Below are 18,650 nucleotides of genomic sequence, written 5' to 3'. Positions count from 1 at the left end.
CTAAATTACCACAGCTTCTAGTTAACTCTTCAGAGGACATACAATATTGTAGGAGCTTAATACACTAGTCTGGGAGATTTACCACCCATCTCAACAGATAAGTTTTCAGCTGCTCAGTACAAGAAGAGTATTAATTTCACCTTGAGAAGAAATCTCTAAGGAGATGGTCCAAAAATGTTACCACATTTTTAAAACATGTATTCACCATTTTTGCACAATACTCAGTTTGTGATTTTTTTTCATACTACCTAATAAGAAGCCAATCTATAAACAGTAAAAAGAAAATTGCCTTTATGAAAGTTTATCATAAATGTAGAACAAATGTAAAAAAGCATGATAAAGCATGTTTTTAAAAAAGGCAAATCATGATCAAATATGATAAATGCATAGACAAAAAGCATGGAAAAACTGCAAAATTTAAATGTCTATAAGGGGAAACATTGTGGTGATTTTTTTTATTATGTTTTCCAGCCACTAAAGAATTTTTTGCAGACGTGGTGTTCCTAGTTGATGGCTCCAAAGGCAGCACTTTTCAACAGGTGAAAACTTTCCTTAACAAAGTCGTGCAGCAACTAGATGTCCAAGCAAATAAATACAGAATTGGAGTGTCACAGTTCAGTGAAGATGCCCAAACAGAGTTCCTTCTTAATACTTTTAAAGGAAAGAATCAAGTGCTGAACTACATCAAAAAGAATCTTGGGTTCAAAGCTGAGAGAGTGGGAGAGCTGAAGACTGGGGTTGCCATCAAGCACGCTTACGACGTCCACTTTAAAGAGTCTTCTGGAAGTCGCCGGGCGGAAGGCATCCCTCAATTTTTAGTCGTCATTATCTCTGGAAGTTCAAAGTATGTTCCATTTCAAGAAGCTGTCAACGCTGTAAAAAAGCATGGTGTGCAAATTGTTCCTATTGGAGTTCAGAATACCAGCATGAAGGAGTGGGATGATATGGACATGAAGTATTTCAATTTATCTGCAGACAACCTGACTCCTTTATCTCAAAACATATACAACATGATCAAAACTGATACAGAAAATCAGTTTAAGAGAGCAAGCCAACCACCAGCAGGTAAAGTAGTTTTCATTTTTGAAAAGTGTTACATTTTATATTTATAGTGTCTTATCATTCTGAGATTCAGTTATGTTTTCCTTGTCTGTAGGTCTTGTTGTCTGGTCCATTTGTTTATGATTTCCGATTCAATATAAATTATGATCAATGTGACCTTTCAACTCAGTTGGTTTTTACATTATTCTATAAATTTTTTCCTATAAAGGCACTATAAAAAAATGTCTGTCAGGTCAGGAAAAAGCTATAAACAGCAAGGGATAGGAACCATTCATATACAACAGTGACCTTGTCAAGAACACTGACATGAAGCAGTGGGAAGATATGGCCATGCAGTATTTCAATTTTATCCACTAGCCAAAGAAATGTTTGCAGATGCGGTGTCATTAGTTGATGTCTTCAAAGGCTAATTTGCCTAATGTGTGGTCAAATGCTATTTATTTTTTCAGTTTAGAACAGTGTAAACAAATCTTTCTGTCTATTACTTTTATTATCATAGACCTTAATCACAAAGCTTTCACTCTGGAGTAAACTGATTTTGATATTCATTTAACTGTTCTTTAACAACAGTCTGCAGTGTAGTGCATATAAAATTGAACTCCATCAAACTCCACTGCTAAAGCATAGCATGTAAAGGATGACATCTGCATGGTCTGTTGCAGTGCTTCATTTTGCAGTTTTTATCATTGAATAGTCCAAGACCAATATATAGTAGAACATGATTTTAATAAGCAGAATGGTAAATGCAATGAACTATAGAATATACAGAAATCACAACAGTATATTGATACAATATTTTGGCTACTTTCCTGCTGGGCTTAGTGAGATGATTACCTGATAGATATTTTAGGACCATCAGAGATCCCCACATGCGGTTTATAGGAAGCACCAAAGGTGGTAAACTGGCAGGTGAGTGTTGGTGATGATGGCACACTGGTTGATAGAAATACTGGCAAATTATACCTGGAGGGAATTGACCTCCAGTTATGTTTGGGAAGTTATGTAGTGCTGGGGATCTCCATCAAACTATGCTTAACAACCATTTAACTTCACAATGGTACTTTGCTCAAGACAAAAAATTCCCATGTTCGGCTGTCCTTGCAGGTAGACTTGTAGATGTAAACTACATCACCTCTTGTTTGTAGAGTGTGTATACAGATGTATCTAAAAGCTAACTGAAGCATGTTAAAAATGCAATATTTATGATTTTCCTAGCACAATAGACTTTGTTATTCAAAAAAGGTATGTCTAATCATGTAGAAGCGTTTCATAATGTTTCATCCATGATACTAACAAGACCACTTTCTTTCTTTTCTTTCAGTATGTCAAAATGCTTCTGTGGCAGACATCGTCTTTTTAGTCCAACATTCTAGCAACATCGGCATGGCAAACTTTCACCAAATTCAAGTTTTCCTCTACAAGATTGTCGAATCCTTGAATGTTAGCAACAATACAGTGAGAGTTGGTTTGGTAATATACAATAACAAATTGAAAGTGGAGTTTTACCTTAACACATATACAAATAAGACTGATGTTTTGCAGCATATAAAGGAATTACCATATGTGGGAAGGACAGGGGACCCCAATACTGGTGCTGCCATTGATTACGTGAGGAAAGAAATTTTTGCAGGTAATGGGAGCAGGGGCGTTCAGCAAATTGCAGTTCTCATCACAGACAAGGATTCCAGCGACAATGTTAGCCAGGCTGCGACGAGCCTTCGGCGTGCCGGGGTAAAAGTCTTCACTGTGAGAATCCAGGACACCAATACAACAGAGCTGAGGGAGATTGCGTCATATCCCCCGCAAAAATTTATCACAACCGTGGACACATTCTTACAGTTATCAACTCTCGAGGAAATAATACAAACCAGGATTTGTGACGAGATTTTCACAGAAGCATTTATAGTATCTGAGCGCAGTGACGTAATCAAAGAAGGTAAAAAACACACTTATAAAACAAGTCCAGATTTCGTATTTTGCATGATTTCTTCCTTACACATCAGTATCTGATGTATGCATGCCCCTTCTGATTGTACTTGAATGGACAGCTTTTTGTTTGCATGGAATTTGTTTGATTTAAAAGCTTTGACAATAATTTGGTCAAATTGAATTTGGCAATAACATTTCAAAATTTCAATAAAGATGTTCCCTTGTTTTTAATGTTACAAGACTGGAGGTAAGGATACATTTTGTTAATTGAAATGTTGGCTTGTGCTTTCAGAAAATGATCCCCAGTAAAGCATAAATAAAATATTAATTACAGTGTTGTTTCTTTATCTTCTCTCTCTAAAGGCTGTGTTGAAACAGAAGAAGCTGATATCTACTTTCTGATGGATGGCTCAGGAAGCATCGGAACACAGGAATTTTTAGAAGTTAAAAAATTCCTTATAGAAATGGTTGAAATGTTCAACATTGGGCCTGACAATGTGCGGATCGGAGCAGTACAATATGCTACCAGTCCAACACTAGAATTAAATATTACTCATCATAGCAATAAAACAGCCATACAACAGGCTATCCAGAATATCAGACAGATAGAAGGAGGAACAAAAACCGGTGGAGCTCTGCGTTTCATACAGAAATGCTTTCAATCTGCAGTAATAACTCGACCAAACATGGTACCCCGGTACCTTGTAACGCTAACCGATGGAGAGTCACAAGATGAGGTTAGGCAGGTATCTGAAACCCTACGGAAAGAAGGAGTTCTAACTTATGCCATTGGTGTAAAAGGTGCCAACCAAACACAGCTCCAAGAACTGTCAGGGTCAGATGACAGGTTTTTTTATGTCTACAACTTTGACTCCCTGAAAGATATAAAGAATAAAGTTGTCCGGGAAATCTGTTCACAAGAAGGTAAGACAAATCTTTCATCTTATGGACCCTTTTCAAGGTCTTTTTTAAGCTCTGCTTTTTTAAAAGAGTGTTTATAAATATTTTATAAGGTCAAACGGTTATTTGAAAAAAAAAAAACAAATAGAATAAACGAATAACCCTCTCAGGTGAAAAAAATGTCACACTCTCAAGGCTGTGTTGGCCTCTAGCTGGGTTTATTAAACAAGTCCCCTAAAAGCTTTGGAGCCTGTTCATGCACATCTTGAAAACATTCATGAATGCACATATTTGGCCTCTTGGTTAAGGAATAGCAAAAAATAGTTCAGTTGGATGAAAAACAAGTGTATAATGTGCTTAGAGTTTAACCATGATGTTGAACAATACATAAACCTAGAAACTGCTCAAAACCATTTCACAAATGAATTAACAAATATAATTCCTTACAAAGGTAATGTTCCGTTTTATCACCCATTCTATGTGCAAGCAATCAAATCCTTTTAATTAAGTATTTTATTTGACTTTCACCTGGGGAAAGCCATAAAAACATCAGTATGTGTAATCTTCTTTCAAAAAACACATAAAATAGTATATACTAAATGAGACTGTATCAAAGTGAACTCCCCTCCATTACATGATAGCCAAGAATACTATGTTTGAAACATTTAATGTTTTCTTTCTTTTGTTTTGAACTAATATTGTTGCTATAATGCATCAGGGTAACCTAAAGCAAAATAATTATTGAAAGATATAGATGCTTACCAGTGTGGGTAGTTGGGGTTCTGCAGTGTCTGGGAGGCAGGGTGCAGCAGGAAACCTGGAAAAAATAGAGAAAAGAAATATTACATTCTAGGGCACATAGCAGAGATGGCGGAATGCACTGAATGGAATAAATGTAAAATGCTTTTTATTTCCCCAAAAGTATCCCATTCACAGCAGCTTAAATGTATAGCATGCAAATATCAATACTTTAACTATTATTGTTTATGCATTTGTTTTATCTTGGCCGTGTATAGTTATATATTTATATTGGATTATCCCAAGGGGGAGAGGCTAGGGATTCTATCTTGTAAAACACTGCCCTGAGTGAACTAACCCTCCCTCAAATTCTTACATTATCACTTTTGTTTAATGTGTGTTAAACAAAGCTATTGTGAGTTTCATCTTGAAATCCTTCTGAAACATTAACGACTGGAATTGCCAGTGCCAAAAGGTAAAAAATTTGTAAAGTGCAATCACTGGGGAAAAATCTATTTGATGGTGAGCTGTTCAAATATTAAGCAAGGCCAATTATTGTTTTTTAAGTGGAAATTGTACCATCTACTTTATCTCAGCCACTCCTTTATTGTGCTTTAAATGTTTTTTTGTGTTGCTATGTCAAGATCTCAGGAGTATTGCAAATATAACTGCAGTTTATACAGGGGTACGCATCGGACAGTTTTGTGTTCGACAAAGTTTTGAAATACATTTTCTATTTTTCTTGTTTAATAAAATGACTACAGACTACAGAATTGTTTGGTTCTGCACCTCTTTTTTTACATTCAGGATTTTTCAAATATAACACTAAAAGACTTGCATCCTCGTACCCTTAGCTGAGGGTCAGACGGTATGATTACAGCTAGGCCATTGATATGAATTTAAACTACAACACCTGAAGTGATTAGGTACCAGGAAACTGCATTCATTGCATTGCCTGTGAATATGCATATTCCAAACTTAAAATACTAGCACTTGTTTCATGATTAAACCATGGATTATTAATGTTTACTAAATTTACTAAATACTAAATACTAAAACTTATTAATGATTATTAAATATACCCTAATGGTATATTTAGAGCTTCAGGTTTTTGTTCATTTTATTTTTCTCTGCTTATTTTTAGCTATTTTCAAGTTTCACAAGCAGAGTCTCCAGTAGGAATGTCCTGTTACTCAGTAGTTGGGATGGGTTTAAAGTATTCAGAACAAATCATTGATAGATACAAATCAGGAAGGCAGGACATTGCCCAGTTGCACTGGGAAACTTAGTGTTTTTTTTGTAGTAGTAGCCCTATTTAATGGTCAGTTTGCGAACTACATCAGCTGTCAAACAGCACCTGGTATTCCAGGTGGTCTCCCATCCAAGTACTAACCAAGCCTAACCTTACCCAAGGTGGTGTGACTGATGGGACAGGTGATGAAGAAATTTACTTTAGCACTCCATAAACAAAAGGGGGTGCTAACAAAGACTAACCATTAACTACCTTTAAAGAAAAAAATGGTAAAAAGTCTGTACATAAATGTTCAAATGTAATAATGAACCAATAACAACTATGCAAAGCATGCCACTTAGAGCTCACTGGTCAACAAAAGCTATCATGTCGCCAGTGCACCCCGCGTTTGCATGCTTTAAAGCAACACTTGACCAGACCAGGCTCCTGAACATTGCTCTGTAATTAAAGAGACCCTCTCCGGTGATCTTGCACTTCCTGGTCTTGTAAATGGCCAGTTTAGCAAGAGCCAGGCGCAGATTCACCAGAAGATCTCTCTTCTTGGTGTAGCCATGAACAAAATATAAAGAGTGGGGGAAAAGTGCAGCCAAAACTGCAGCAGAAGGTTCCTCAGCAGAAGGAAAAATGGCTGCAGCCTGGTGCACATAGAATAAATGTGAACCACCAACTCAGACTGACCGCAGAAAGGCATGCGGCATCCGAGTCAGTGAAGTGATGCAGGATCTCTCCTCACGCGAGTGCTCTGTGCAACACCCTCCATCCCAGGTCCCTAGGTCTTCTAGGGACCAGCGGGGAGTAGAGGGACTCCCACTGAGGACTATTGCCCTCCGGGGGTTGGAGGGGCTCCTGCTAAGCAGTGTCTCAGCGGGAGATGAGGGCAAGGAAATAGTCCTGTTTAATAACCAGTATGGGAACTATACCAGCTGCCCACTGGCTGGTGAAACAATTCAGTATATCACCCCCTAAACAAAAGGGGGTGCTAACAAAAAGTGGCTATTAACTCATTTTAAATGAAAAAAAAACAGTTAAAAGGTCTGTAAATTAAAAATTAAAAACAAAGGGAGGTGGTACAGAACACGCCACCTAGAGACCACTGGTGGACAAAAGCCGTCATGTTGCCAGTGAACTCTGCGTTGGCGTGCTCTTACTTAACCCGTGACCGGACCAGCGCCCTGAACATGGCTCCGATCTCAAAGAGACCCTCCCTGAGTAATCTTATGCTTCCTGGTCTTGTAGACGGCCAGTCTAGCAAGAGGCAAGAGCAGATTCACCAGGTGATCTCTCGTCTTGGTGGAGCCACAAACAGGTTGCCCAGAAATGAGGAGGGTGGGAGAAAAATGCAGCCAGAATTGCAGCAGGAGGTTCTTCAGTAGCAAGAAGAATGGCTGCAGTCCGGCGCACCAAAAATGAATATGAACTAACAATTATAATTGACCACAGAAAGGGAGTGCGGCGTCAGAGTCGGTCAAGTGATGACACGAGCACTCCCCTAGGGACCAGCGGGGAGTACAGAGCCTCCCACTGGGGACACGAGCACTCCCCTAGGGACCAGCGGGGAGTACAGAGCCTCCCACTGGGGACTCTCACCCTCCGGATGTTGGAGGATCTCCAGCCAGGCAGTGTCTCGGCGGGCGATGAGGGCAAGGAAATAGTAGTAGTAGGTTTTACTTTTTAATGGGGAGGGGTGGTCAAAGTGAATTGATTAACCATTTCCACTGTTTTTCCAAAATGTCATTTTTTGTTTGTATATGGTTTTTTATCATTTTTTCAGTTAAAAAACGAAATGCAGAAGCCCTAGGTATATTGCATAAGTTTTTTTTTTTTTTTTTTTTTTTTTTTTATTAATATGCTTTACAATACCTCTTTGGTCTTTACAATACTTACCTATGCTTTACTTCACTATGCGTTGTTACACTAGGCTTTTACTAAGGTAATCAAGGGTAATAATATATATTTTTCTCTCATTTCTCTTTATGTATAAAGCATTAAACATCCCATGGCTTTCCCTTAAAATACATTTATATTATTTATCTAGTTTATGCAATACAACCCAGTAGGATGTAGCACCGAAAAAGAGTGAATTTTTTTTCTGTCTTTATAAATTATGTTTTTTGTTTTGTTTTTCAGCTTGCAAGAAAATTAAAGCAGATATTCTTTTTTTAATCGATAGTTCAGGCAGTATCATAAACGAAGACTTTAAAAGAATGAAACACTTTGTGGAGAATATTGTAAAAAAATCAGACATTGGGTTAGATAAAGTCAGAGTTGGAGCAATACAGTTCAGTGACACACAAAAAGAAGAGTTTACATTGAACACATTTTCTCTAAAAATGGATTTGCAGGAGGCCATCAGGAACATGTCACAGCTTTATGGCGGGACTCTAACTGGAAAAGCTCTTAGTTTCGCATCTAAATATTTTGAAAGAGCAAAAGGAGGGCGGTCCGAAGTTGATCAGTTTCTCATCGTAATTACCGATGGACAGGCTCAAGATGAAGTTGCAGCTCCTGCTGAAGCCCTACGAAATAAAGGAATTACAGTGTTCACCATCGGAGTATTTGGCGCCAATAACACACAACTGTTGGAAATAAGTGGCTCGCCAAACAAGGTTTTTTTTATTGAGAGTTATGATGCTTTAAGTAGTATATTGAATTTGGTGGTTTTTCATATCTGCAACCCTGAAAAAGGTGAGTTGTCTCAATGTCACAACATTTTACTATGTTAAAGCAGTGGTCTTCAAGCTTGCTTGTTCGTGGAACACCTGATATATATATATACAGCTCTGGAAAAAATTAAGACCACTGCAAAATTATCAGTTTCTCTGGTTTTACTATTTATAGGTATGTGTTTGGGTAAAATGAACATTTTTGTTTTATTCTATAAACTACTGACAACATTTCTCCCAAATTTTCTTCCAGGACAACCTTGTACTTGGCTTGATTCATGCCAAAGCTGCCCGATTCCAGCCTTGCTGAAGCACCCCCAGATCATCACCGATCCTCCACCACATTTCACAGTGGGTGCGAGACACTTTGACTTGTAGGCCTCTCCAGGTCTCCGTCTAACCATTAGACAACCAGGTGTAGGGCAAAGCTGAAAATTGGACTCATCTGGGGGTGCTTCAGCAAGGCTGGAATCGAGCAGATTTGTCTTTGTGAAGGGCGCATGAATCAAGCCAAGTACAAGGTTGTCCTGGAAGAAAACTTGCTTCCTTCTGCTCTGACAATGTTCCCCAACTCTGAGGATTGGTTATTCCAGCAATACAATGCTCCATGCCACACAGCAAGGTCAATCAAGGTGTGGATGGAGGACCACCAGATCAAGACCCTGTCATGGCCAGCCCAATCTTCAGACCTGAACCCCATTGAAAACCTAGAATGTGATCAAGAGAAAGATGGATGGTCACAAGCCATCAAACAAAGCCGAGCTACTTGAATTTTTGCGCCAGGAGTGGCATAAAGTGACCCAACATCAATGTGAAAGACTGGTGGAGAGCATGCCAAGACGCATGAAAGCTGTGATTGAAAATCAGGGTTATTCCACCAAATATTGATTTCGGAACTCTTCCTAAGTTAAAACATTAGTATTGTGTTGTTTAAAAATGAATATGAACTTATTTTCTTTGCATTATTCGAGGTCTGACAACATTGCATCTTTTTTGTTATTTTGACCAGTTGTCATTTTCTGCAAATAAATGCTCTAAATGACAATATTTTTATTTGGAATTTGGCAGAAATGTTGTCAGTAGTTTATACAATAAAACAAAAATGTTCATTTTACCCAAACACATACCTATAAATAGTAAAACCAGAGAAACTGATAATTTTGCAGTGGTCTCTTAATTTTTTCCAGAGCTGTATATATATATATATATATATATATATATATATATATATATATATATATATATATATATATATATATATATTATATCAGACGGACCACACAATAACAGTATAGGTGACATAACATAAAAAAATCATTATAATACTAAGAGTAACCGTAGACTTACCTTACTTTGTTTCAGTGCGATGGGTGGGCCTGTTTCTATGACCAAAGTTATGTAAAAGTTTGAGTTTTAAAGAATGGTTCTAGTTTACTTTACATTAATACAAATTTACTGAGAGGGAAAAAAGTGTCTGTTTTATTTTTAAATTGATAATTACAGCAGAAATTGATTTATGTGAATTAATAATCTGTGAAGTGACAATACATCCATGAGGTACCAGCACAGAGCTATGAATGTCCAGCTATAATCTTTATTTATAAAACGGAATGTTTGGATGTTGAACACTGATTAGCTGTTAAAATGTTAAAATAGTACAAAGAACTAATTTTTACTGAAGCACAGTTCAATTAATAAATGATCAATACACAGCATGTAAAACTCACAATAAGCATACACATTGTTTTTAAAAACAAGTGGCATTTCTTTTGTCACATTTGATCTTTTTGGAAACATCACAGTGTACAAGTGCATAGAATTACAAAAAGACACAAAGATTTAACAGGTCAACAACATAATGAAATCGAAGAAAACAAAAATGCTTGGGCAGCCGGTGTTTTTATTGATTTGATGAAACATAAAGAAATGGTAATCAACTTAAAAACAGTTTGTCTTATCTAAACGGTCTGCTGCGATAATTCTGTGCTTCAGTGCATAATTCAGCTGGTCAAGAGTACTCAGTTTTGTTATGTTAGCCTCCATGCTGGTCTCACATAAACCGCAATGAGAGCTTGTTAGCGTCCAAGCATTAAAAAGGCCAATCATGTATTTTTGTATTAGCTTCATTTTATAATTACTTACAGTATATTAATATGCAGTATTTGACAGACTATGCAAAATTGATCAGGTATTGTAACAAGCTAATTAATTATCTTCTTTTATTTATTTTCCAGAATGCCAAAGGATAGAGGTTGCTGATATTATGTTTGTTGTAGATTCATCAGGTAGTATTAGTGAGGCTGGTTTTAAGAGTATGAAGGATTTCATAATTGCTTTGGTAAATCAGTCTGAAATTGGCAAAGATAAGGTTCGGATTGGGGCAGTCCGGTATAGTGATGAGCCTGTGAAAGAGTTTGACCTAAATGAGCACTTTAACAAGCTAAAACTCCAGCAGGCAATCAACAAAATGGAGCTCATTAGACGTAACACTGCAACAGCAAAAGCTCTGAATTTTTCCAAAGAACATTTAGGAGAATTTTATGGTGGACGCAAAGAAAAGGGAGTCCCACAGATTCTTATAACAATTACTGATGGCAATTCAACTGACAGACACAGATTAAATGAAACTGTCAATTACATTAGAAATGCAGGAATTATCACCTACGCTGTTGGAATAAAAGATGCAACAACAAATGAACTAGAGACAATTGGAGGAACACAAGAGCGATATTTCTACGTGGATGACTTCGAAAAATTAAAAGATCTGCAAAAGAAGTTTTCACAAATTATCTGTACCATCACCAGCATATGTAAGTAACAAAAAACATGTATTTTTTATTGTATAGGGGGCTGTAATCCCAGGCTTTTTTTAGGCAAACTAAACTGGTCTCTTGATTGAAATATACTGGAATGCAGAGTGCTGGACTACATTATTTAAAATTGAAGGGAATTTGCTAATTCTTTAGGAGTTACAATAGTTTGGCAAGTTTTAATAAAGCATGGAACAAAATGATATCCTGCATTAAATGCAGATAGTTAGAATCAGCAGGTACTGCAGTATACAGGAGAAATATGTAACTGGATACTTCAGAACCCTTTTTCCTGGCAGTAACCAATCAGCTGCTTCTCCTGATTGACATGTTTTTAAGTAAGTAAGCAGCTTTGATCTTAAAGACACTGCTAGGATGAAATGGCCTAGGAAGTAAAGGAGTAACATACTTTTTGGAAGGTAAGGCAAGCAAACAGATCTTTCTTTAACCTAGTATAGTACCATATGTCATGTTATACCATGTGTTTCTTTAAATACTACACATGTGAGACCTAGATAGTGAATGAAAATGCATGACAGGCAAGATTTATTACATTATTTTGTTAGACACACCCACTTTAAAGAGGTGTAAAATCAGATTGGAGTGAAGTACTCAGCTGTCACTGTTCCTAATGATATACAAATCACTTAGATTAAGATACAAACTGCAGGCGTGTTCAATTTGACGACACTAAACTGGGAGAAGTCACAGATTCACAGATGGCTCAGGTAATTGAAATCATAACAGAATTTTCTGCTTATAATTTATATTTTATTTTTCATTACAGATTGTAAAATTGAAAGAGCAGACATAGTCTTCTTGATTGATGGCTCGACCAGTATATCGTCCATGGACTTCCAAACCATGAAGGAATTCTTGAAGACGATGGTGATCAACTTTGATATTAGACCAAATGGAGTGAAAATAGGTGTGGCTCAGTTTAGCCATTTGTATGAGAAGAATTTCTACCTTAGTTCATTCAGTGACAGAAGCACATTTCAGAACCAAATTGAGAAGATCAAACAGCTCACCGGCAACACGTACACAGCAAGCGCCCTCAGGAATGTAAAAGAATTTTTTACTACATCTGCTGGAAGCCGAAAAAGTGAAGGTGTCGAGCAGATTTTACTTGTGATCACAGATGGATTTTCACAGGAAAACGATGTGTACCAAGCTGCTGAAGACCTACGACAAGATGGCATCACCATTTTTGCACTGGGAATTGGAAATATTGACGTTTATCAGTTGATTCAGATTGCTGGTACTCCAGACAGAAAATTCATGGTACAAAACTTCAATGAACTAGAAACAATTAAAAAAAGATTTGTTCGCAACATATGTGACGGCTTTAAAGATGCAAGTAAGTACGGAATCTTATAACCCCAGTACTTTAACCATCAAGCATTTTTGACCGCTGAACAAAAAGTGAATGAGTCTATGACTTCTGGAAATGTAAATGTTTTTAAAAAAGGTGAATATATTATTGTGCTGTGTTCCTATTTTGTATTGTGGTAAACATATCTCTATATGGACAAGCATTTCATCAGTGTGTCACTATTTTCGGTAGTTCAGTGTCTTTGTATGTATAATAGGTTAAAGTGTTGATGTTAGAACAAACATATGAACATATTATTTTCATATCATGTATTTCTTTATTTATTACAGAATGTGCCATAGACATTGCAGTGGGGTTTGACATTACAAGCCAAAAACCAGGACAAAAAATATTTAATGACCAGCAAAAACTGCAAGTATTCCTGCCTGAAATTTTAAGAGAAATTACATCTCTTCAGGCTGTCAGCTGTGCTTCAGGTTCCCAGATACAGATCAGCTTGGGCTTTGAAATCACCAATTCAGAACCTGTCTACGAAACTCAGTTTAAAACGTTTAGCCCAGACATTGTAACTGAGTTGAGCTCACAATGGGTTGTTAAGCCATCTTACCTAAATAGAGCATTTCTGGAGTCGCTGTGGAAGAAGTTTGGAAAGTCTGAAAACAAAACAAAGGTGACTTTCTTTGCTGGGTCATACTTTGTAAATGTAAAGTGAGTATTTATAGGTGTGGATGTATAACAAAACAGTGCTTACCTTTGTTTTGTGTACAGCCGTGATTATTTGCAACATACACAGAAGCCTATTAAATTCAGACCATTTTGTTTAATCCTATAGCCTAAAGCAGAGGGTACACTAGACTACATGTTGCCTGAAAGTGTAGACTGAAATCTGTTGCTTCTACAGTGTTGATTCTACTTTTATTCTACAAACCCAAATATAGTTATAATTTATATTTACAAGTCTCCAAAACACCACGCTACTCAATATTGAAAATGTTTGCCTATTAAAAAAACAACACTTTATGATATTACTATGATGTCGCTTATATATATATATATATATATAAGTATAAGTTTATATATATATATATATATATAGTATATTATATATATATAATACCTCGGATATAAGTAAATTAAGCCATTTATTCAACATAATTGTAGATATTCAGTCGTCTAGATGAAACTGCAGATAACTGTCCATTTTTTCTCAGCCTTTTGCTGACGAGATCACATGACATTCCTCATGACTTTTCACTGGTTGATTAATCCTGTGATGTAATATTGCTTCTACAAAATCAACTTTCCTTTGATGAAGTTGCTTGCAACAAAGTTGCACGAAAGTTTTCTGGCAACATGTAGACTACTGTCCTCGGCTTAACACTGCGCACACATGCAACAAATCTGTTTCTGTTTTGCATTGGTATGGAACAGGAACAATTTCTATTTTCATACAAGAAGTACAACAGTTATTTTTTTGCCAATACCTTTCAATAGCATTAACTGAATATGTTTATAAAATACACTAGTTTGATGGTGATGGGGTGGAAGAAAGTTTAAACTAAAAGTGTAAATTAAAAAGATAGGGGTTTAAATAGCTGGCATAGCTTGTAATGAATTTGCAAATTTAAAATGGGTTTGACTTGGCATTTAGCAGCGCTATAGATCATTTGTTGATGTTTGAAATAATATATGTTTGTGGCAGGTCTTACTGATTTTTACTGATGGATTAGATGACACTGTGGATGAACTCAAGGATGTATCAGAAAGGCTCCGAATAGAAGGTATTATGTAACAATTTGTGGAAACTGGAGTTAATGTGAAGTGATTTTATATATATATATATATATATATATATATATATATATATATATATATATATATATATATATATATATATATATATATATATATATTTTTTTTTTTTAATGGTCAGTCCCCTGAATTTTTGCATATATATATATATATATATATAATATACTATATATATATATATATATATATATATATATATATATATATATATATATATATACACAGTGGCTTGCAAAAGTATTCAGACCCCTGACCAATTCTCTCATATTACTGAATTACAAATAGTACATTGAAATTTCGTTCTGTTCGATATTTTATTTTAAAACACTTAAACTCAAAATCAGTTATTGTAAGATGACATTGGTTTTATGTTGGGAAATATTTTTAAGAACAATAAAAAACTGAAATATCTTGCTTGCATAAGTATTCAACCCCCACACATTAATATTTGGTAGAGCCACCTTTCGCTGCAATAACAGCTTTAAGTCTTTTGGGGTAAGTATGTACCAACTTTGCACACAGTGTCGGAGTGATTTTGGCCCATTCTTCTTGGCAGATTTGCTCCAGGTTGTTCAGGTTGGTTGGACGACGCTTGTGGACCGCAATTTTCAAATAGTGCCACAGATTCTCAATGGGATTGAGATCAGGACTTTGACTGGGCCACTGTAGGACATTCACCTTTTTGTTCTTGAGCCACTCCAATGTTGCTTTGGCCTTGTGCTTGGGATCATTGTCCTGCTGAAAGGTGAATTTCCTCCCAAGCTTCAGTTTTTTAGCAGACTGAAGCAGATTCTCTAGCAGTATTTTCCTGTATTTTGCTCCATCCATTCTTCCTTCAATTGTAACAAGATGCCAGTACCAGCTGATGAGAAGCATCCCCACAGCATGATGCTGCCACCACCATACTTCACTGTAGGGATGGTGTGTCTTGAGGCATGGGCAGTGTTAGGTTTGCGCCACACATAGTGCTTTGAGTTTTGGCCAAAAAGCTCTATCTTGGTCTCATCTGACCACAAAACCTTTTCCCACATCGCAGCTGGGGCACTTTCATGCTTTCTGGCAAACTCCAGACGTGCTTTCAGATGGTACTTTTTCAGTAACGGCTTCTTTGTTGCCACCCTCCCATATAGGCCAGTGTTATGCAGAGCTCTTGATATGGTTGACTGGTGCACCATTACTCCACTCCCAGCCATTGAACTCTGTAGCTCCTTCAAAGTGATTGTTGGCCTCTCTGTGGCTTCTCTCACAAGTCTCCTTCTTGTTTGAGCGCTGAGTTTTGAGGGATGGCCTTTTCTTGGCAGTGCCTGGGTGGTGTGATGCAGCTTCCACTTCCTGATTATTGATCCAACTGTGCTCACTGGGATATCCAAACACTTGGATATTATTTTGTACCCTTTCCCTAATCTATGCATTTGTATTACTTTATCGTTAACTTCTGTAGAATGCTCTTTGGTCTTCATTTTCCTTCAGATTCACAGCCTTACCAATGATCCTTCAACAGTGGGGTTTTTATCCAGAAAATTTGACAGTAACTTTAATGGTTCACAGGTGGAGGCCAATGGTAAGGTGCAAACTGGGAGCTTCCACAGCACAGGGGTTGAATACTTATGCAAGCAAGATATTTCAGTTTTTTATTTTTCTTAAAAATATTTCCCAACATAAAACCAATGTCACCTTACAATAATTAAGTTTCAGTGTTTAAAAATAAAATATCAAACAGAACGAAAATTCAATGTACCATTTGTAATTCGGTAATATGATAGAATTGGTCAGGGGTCTGAATACTTTTGCAAGGCACTGTATATATATGACACATACACACACACACAACCATGCATACCTTGCTTGATTGTTGATATTTGTGGAAACAGGACTGGTCACACACTCAGAAAACTTCTCTATATTCTTTAACACCTGCTCCTGCCCTGCCACAGTCAAATGTAAGAAGATTTTTCTACACAATATCAGGAGTCATGGGTCAGTATGTATGGTTGTTTTACCGTGACTATTATATGACCCTGAAGAAGCATCCTTTAATATACAGTATAATACATCTTTTTCATTAGAATAATGAGTGTCTTAATAAAGATGTTTAACTGCACACACGTTTGTTTGTTTTGATTACTGTACTGGTGATTGCAAGACATGTTGAATGTCAAGTTATTGTGTGGGAGTTATACTGTCCATCACTTACTGCGGGTGAATCATGTTAACACAGATGCGCCAGTTATAAGCGGTGGCGACTGTATCTAGATGTACTTTACTGAAAAAGTTATTTTATTTCATTATTCTCTGGGTGTGTGCATATTTTCACAACAGGTGAACTATTACCAAAACAGGTTGCTAAATTTAGTACAACGATATTATGTGTATAATTTAAGGTGCAGCTTTGTTTGAAATGAATTCTTACCATAGTAGATACCACAGAAATAAGGGGATAGTTCTGCTCTGTACAAATACAGTGTGTAGCGGTGTGTTTTTTTCAGTTTCTCATCAGATAGCATAAAGATCTCACCTGGGTGGCAAAAGATGAATGGGAAGCAATGGGACATATTCAGTAGAACCTACCATATCTAATCTTGCAAGATATGATACCCTCTGTTAACTTTCATATACACATGCTGCTGCCAACTGAACGGTACTGATGGAAACTGATCAAAGCACATTTTATTATGGGCCTAAAACAGTCAGCTCTTAGCAGGACAGAATGCATTCATTTGCAGAATTTCAATTTTTACATGCTTCATGTAACTGCCCATTTTAACCATGTTAAATAAATATGAAATAAAAGAAAACAAGAAAGCAAGGGATTCATATAATTACTGTACCATGAAAAAGCTGGTGAGTTACTTCTTTATTTTTACAGGATTGAATGCCCTTATCACAGTTGCTCTAGAAGGAACGTCAGCTATCGATAATATTCAGCATATTGAGTTTGGAAGAGGATTTAGTTATAAACCACAATTAACCATTGGAAACCGAGATTTATCCAGAAGTTTAAATAAACTAATTGTAAGTTATGAAAAACTTTGTACTAATGTTGTTCTAGTGATTTTGTAAAAGTGCCAAATATACAGCAGTGTATGGAATACTAGGGCTGTGCAAATACTCACAAAATCTGGGTATTCCCTTTAACATGTTTTTTGATTTTCTATGAAAAGGATAAAACGCAGATCAAATATGGGTGGTTTTATTTAATTTGATACATGACAGGTTCTATATTAAATTGTTAGGTTGTTATTGTGTAGGAAAGAACAAGCAATGGAACTCTTTGTTTTGTGTTGTGTAATTAACACAACTTTACTCCATTTAATTAATACCCCCAAACTAAAACATGTTAAAAGAAGTTAGTCAGAATGTCTGATTATCTGCATAGCCCTACTGAATACTATTTATTGCATCATTTTTCAGTTTGCTCCCATGACAAATATCAAAGGCAAAAAAGGTGTTTTTTGTTTTGTATAAAGAAAATTAATTTGCAGCACACTGTTTAAATAATAATTATTGAATAATAAATCGGCAATGGTCAATAAAATGCAGATGGATATTATTTTAAAATAGACGCATTTTTTGGTATTTTACCAAATCAAAAACGAACTCTGTAATTAATGTAAATGGTAAAATATTTCTCAACAGGCTCTCAGTTTATCCCAAAAAATAGTACTTACTTTAGCTGCCAATTGTGATATTTTTGGTGTTTCTGTTTTAGGATCAAGTTGCTGAAAAGTCATGCTGTGGTATATGCTGTAAATGCTTAGGAGGTGAAGGTCCCATTGGCAAAAACGGACCAAGAGGACAAAAGGTGAGAACCTACAGCTTTGTTTTTTGTATCTCTTTAAAGTTGTGGTGGAGACATCCATACTGCCGTATAAAGTTATAGTGTGTCAAAGAATGTAAAATATACTTGTATCATTTATAAATTTTTTGTTCTTGACTATGTTTTTAAATTATATACTATATGTGTGTGTGTGTGTGTGTGTGTGTGTGTGTGTGTGTGTGTATATATATATATATATATATATATATATATATATATATATATATTACACAAATACAATATATTTATTCTTAACTTTTAACAAACTAAGTATATTGTTTTTATTCTAAAATAAGATTCTGATTATAAGAAAAATAAATGTACCTACTGT

At 36.1% G+C, this 18,650-nt stretch overlaps 1 protein-coding gene across 1 annotated transcript in view; it reads left to right on the top strand.

The window, feature by feature from the left end:
* Positions 1 to 18,650, top strand: part of LOC121313953 (collagen alpha-6(VI) chain-like) — a 74,541-nt gene that overhangs the window by 17,787 nt on the left and 38,104 nt on the right. The window contains exons 4-13 of the mRNA XM_041246726.1: positions 472 to 1,065; positions 2,384 to 2,998; positions 3,355 to 3,915; positions 8,009 to 8,566; positions 10,779 to 11,354; positions 12,142 to 12,714; positions 13,020 to 13,360; positions 14,393 to 14,471; positions 17,369 to 17,514; positions 18,212 to 18,304. Of these exons, the coding sequence (XP_041102660.1) occupies positions 472 to 1,065; positions 2,384 to 2,998; positions 3,355 to 3,915; positions 8,009 to 8,566; positions 10,779 to 11,354; positions 12,142 to 12,714; positions 13,020 to 13,360; positions 14,393 to 14,471; positions 17,369 to 17,514; positions 18,212 to 18,304 (4,136 nt within the window). The remainder of the gene's footprint in view (positions 1 to 471; positions 1,066 to 2,383; positions 2,999 to 3,354; positions 3,916 to 8,008; positions 8,567 to 10,778; positions 11,355 to 12,141; positions 12,715 to 13,019; positions 13,361 to 14,392; positions 14,472 to 17,368; positions 17,515 to 18,211; positions 18,305 to 18,650) is intronic.

The sequence above is a fragment of the Polyodon spathula genome, chromosome 4, assembly GCF_017654505.1.
Source record: "Polyodon spathula isolate WHYD16114869_AA chromosome 4, ASM1765450v1, whole genome shotgun sequence".
Classification (NCBI taxonomy): Eukaryota; Metazoa; Chordata; class Actinopteri; order Acipenseriformes; family Polyodontidae; genus Polyodon; species Polyodon spathula.
Note: the sequence above shows the minus strand (reverse complement) of the source record. Positions and strands in the feature narration are given on the sequence as shown.